Raw genomic sequence first — 814 nt, forward strand, 5'->3', positions numbered from 1 at the left:
CGACGTCCCCAAGGGTCAGAGCATCCACCACATTCGCGCCAACTCGAGCATCATGCAATTGAAGAAGATTCTTGGTGAGTCACCCTCCTCAAAAAAACCACACCATACCCATGAAGAATGCTTTGCTGACTTGTGGCCTTTTCGCCGTCTGACAGTGGCCAACCGTGGTGAAATTCGTAAGTCTTTGCCCTGACTTGATCTGCCCCTCCCCCGCGCCACAGGCACTAACTGTGAACAGCTATCAGGGTATGTCGATCTACTGATCAGAGGCAATCACGCATTGTGCGAACGGACCTGCTTACACGAAGTTCTCTTTCAGATCTTTAGAACCGTAAGTCAACATCTGCGGAATCGTCTCAGACATTTGCTCACTATGCATAGGCTCATGAGCTTTCACTGCACACCATTGCTGTCTTCAGTTATGAGGACCGTCTCAGCATGCACAGGCAAAGTAATCACCCCTCTGAGGCCCCGAAAGCTCACTGATTTCACCGCGACTAACGAGCGCTCACAGAGGCCGACGAGGCGTACGTCATTGGCAAGCGTGGCCAGTACACCCCCGTCGGAGCCTACCTCGCCGGCGACGAGATCATCAAGATCGCGGTTGAGCACGGCGCGCAAATGATCCACCCTGGTTTGTCTGCCCACTCTCAAATTCTTTGCAATTCGCTCTGACCCGCTGTGCAGGCTACGGTTTCCTCTCCGAGAACGCCGGGTTCGCTCGCAATGTCGAGAAAGCTGGTCTTATCGTACGTACACCAATCTCCACCCAAACCTGTGAGACCCGCTGAAGCTAACCTGTTCACTCACACAG

At 53.4% G+C, this 814-nt stretch overlaps 1 protein-coding gene across 1 annotated transcript in view; it reads left to right on the forward strand.

Moving 5' to 3' along the window:
* Window positions 1-52: 52 nt before the first annotated feature.
* Window positions 53-814, forward strand: part of VDBG_05024 (pyruvate carboxylase) — a gene marked incomplete at both ends in the record, with an annotated part of 4,858 nt that continues 4,096 nt past the window's right edge. The window contains 6 exons of the mRNA XM_003005372.1: window positions 53-74; window positions 156-176; window positions 246-331; window positions 382-451; window positions 515-634; window positions 688-749. Of these exons, the coding sequence (XP_003005418.1) occupies window positions 53-74; window positions 156-176; window positions 246-331; window positions 382-451; window positions 515-634; window positions 688-749 (381 nt within the window). The remainder of the gene's footprint in view (window positions 75-155; window positions 177-245; window positions 332-381; window positions 452-514; window positions 635-687; window positions 750-814) is intronic.

The sequence above is a fragment of the Verticillium alfalfae genome, genomic scaffold (assembly GCF_000150825.1).
Source record: "Verticillium alfalfae VaMs.102 supercont1.5 genomic scaffold, whole genome shotgun sequence".
NCBI classification, from domain to species: domain Eukaryota; kingdom Fungi; phylum Ascomycota; class Sordariomycetes; order Glomerellales; family Plectosphaerellaceae; genus Verticillium; species Verticillium alfalfae.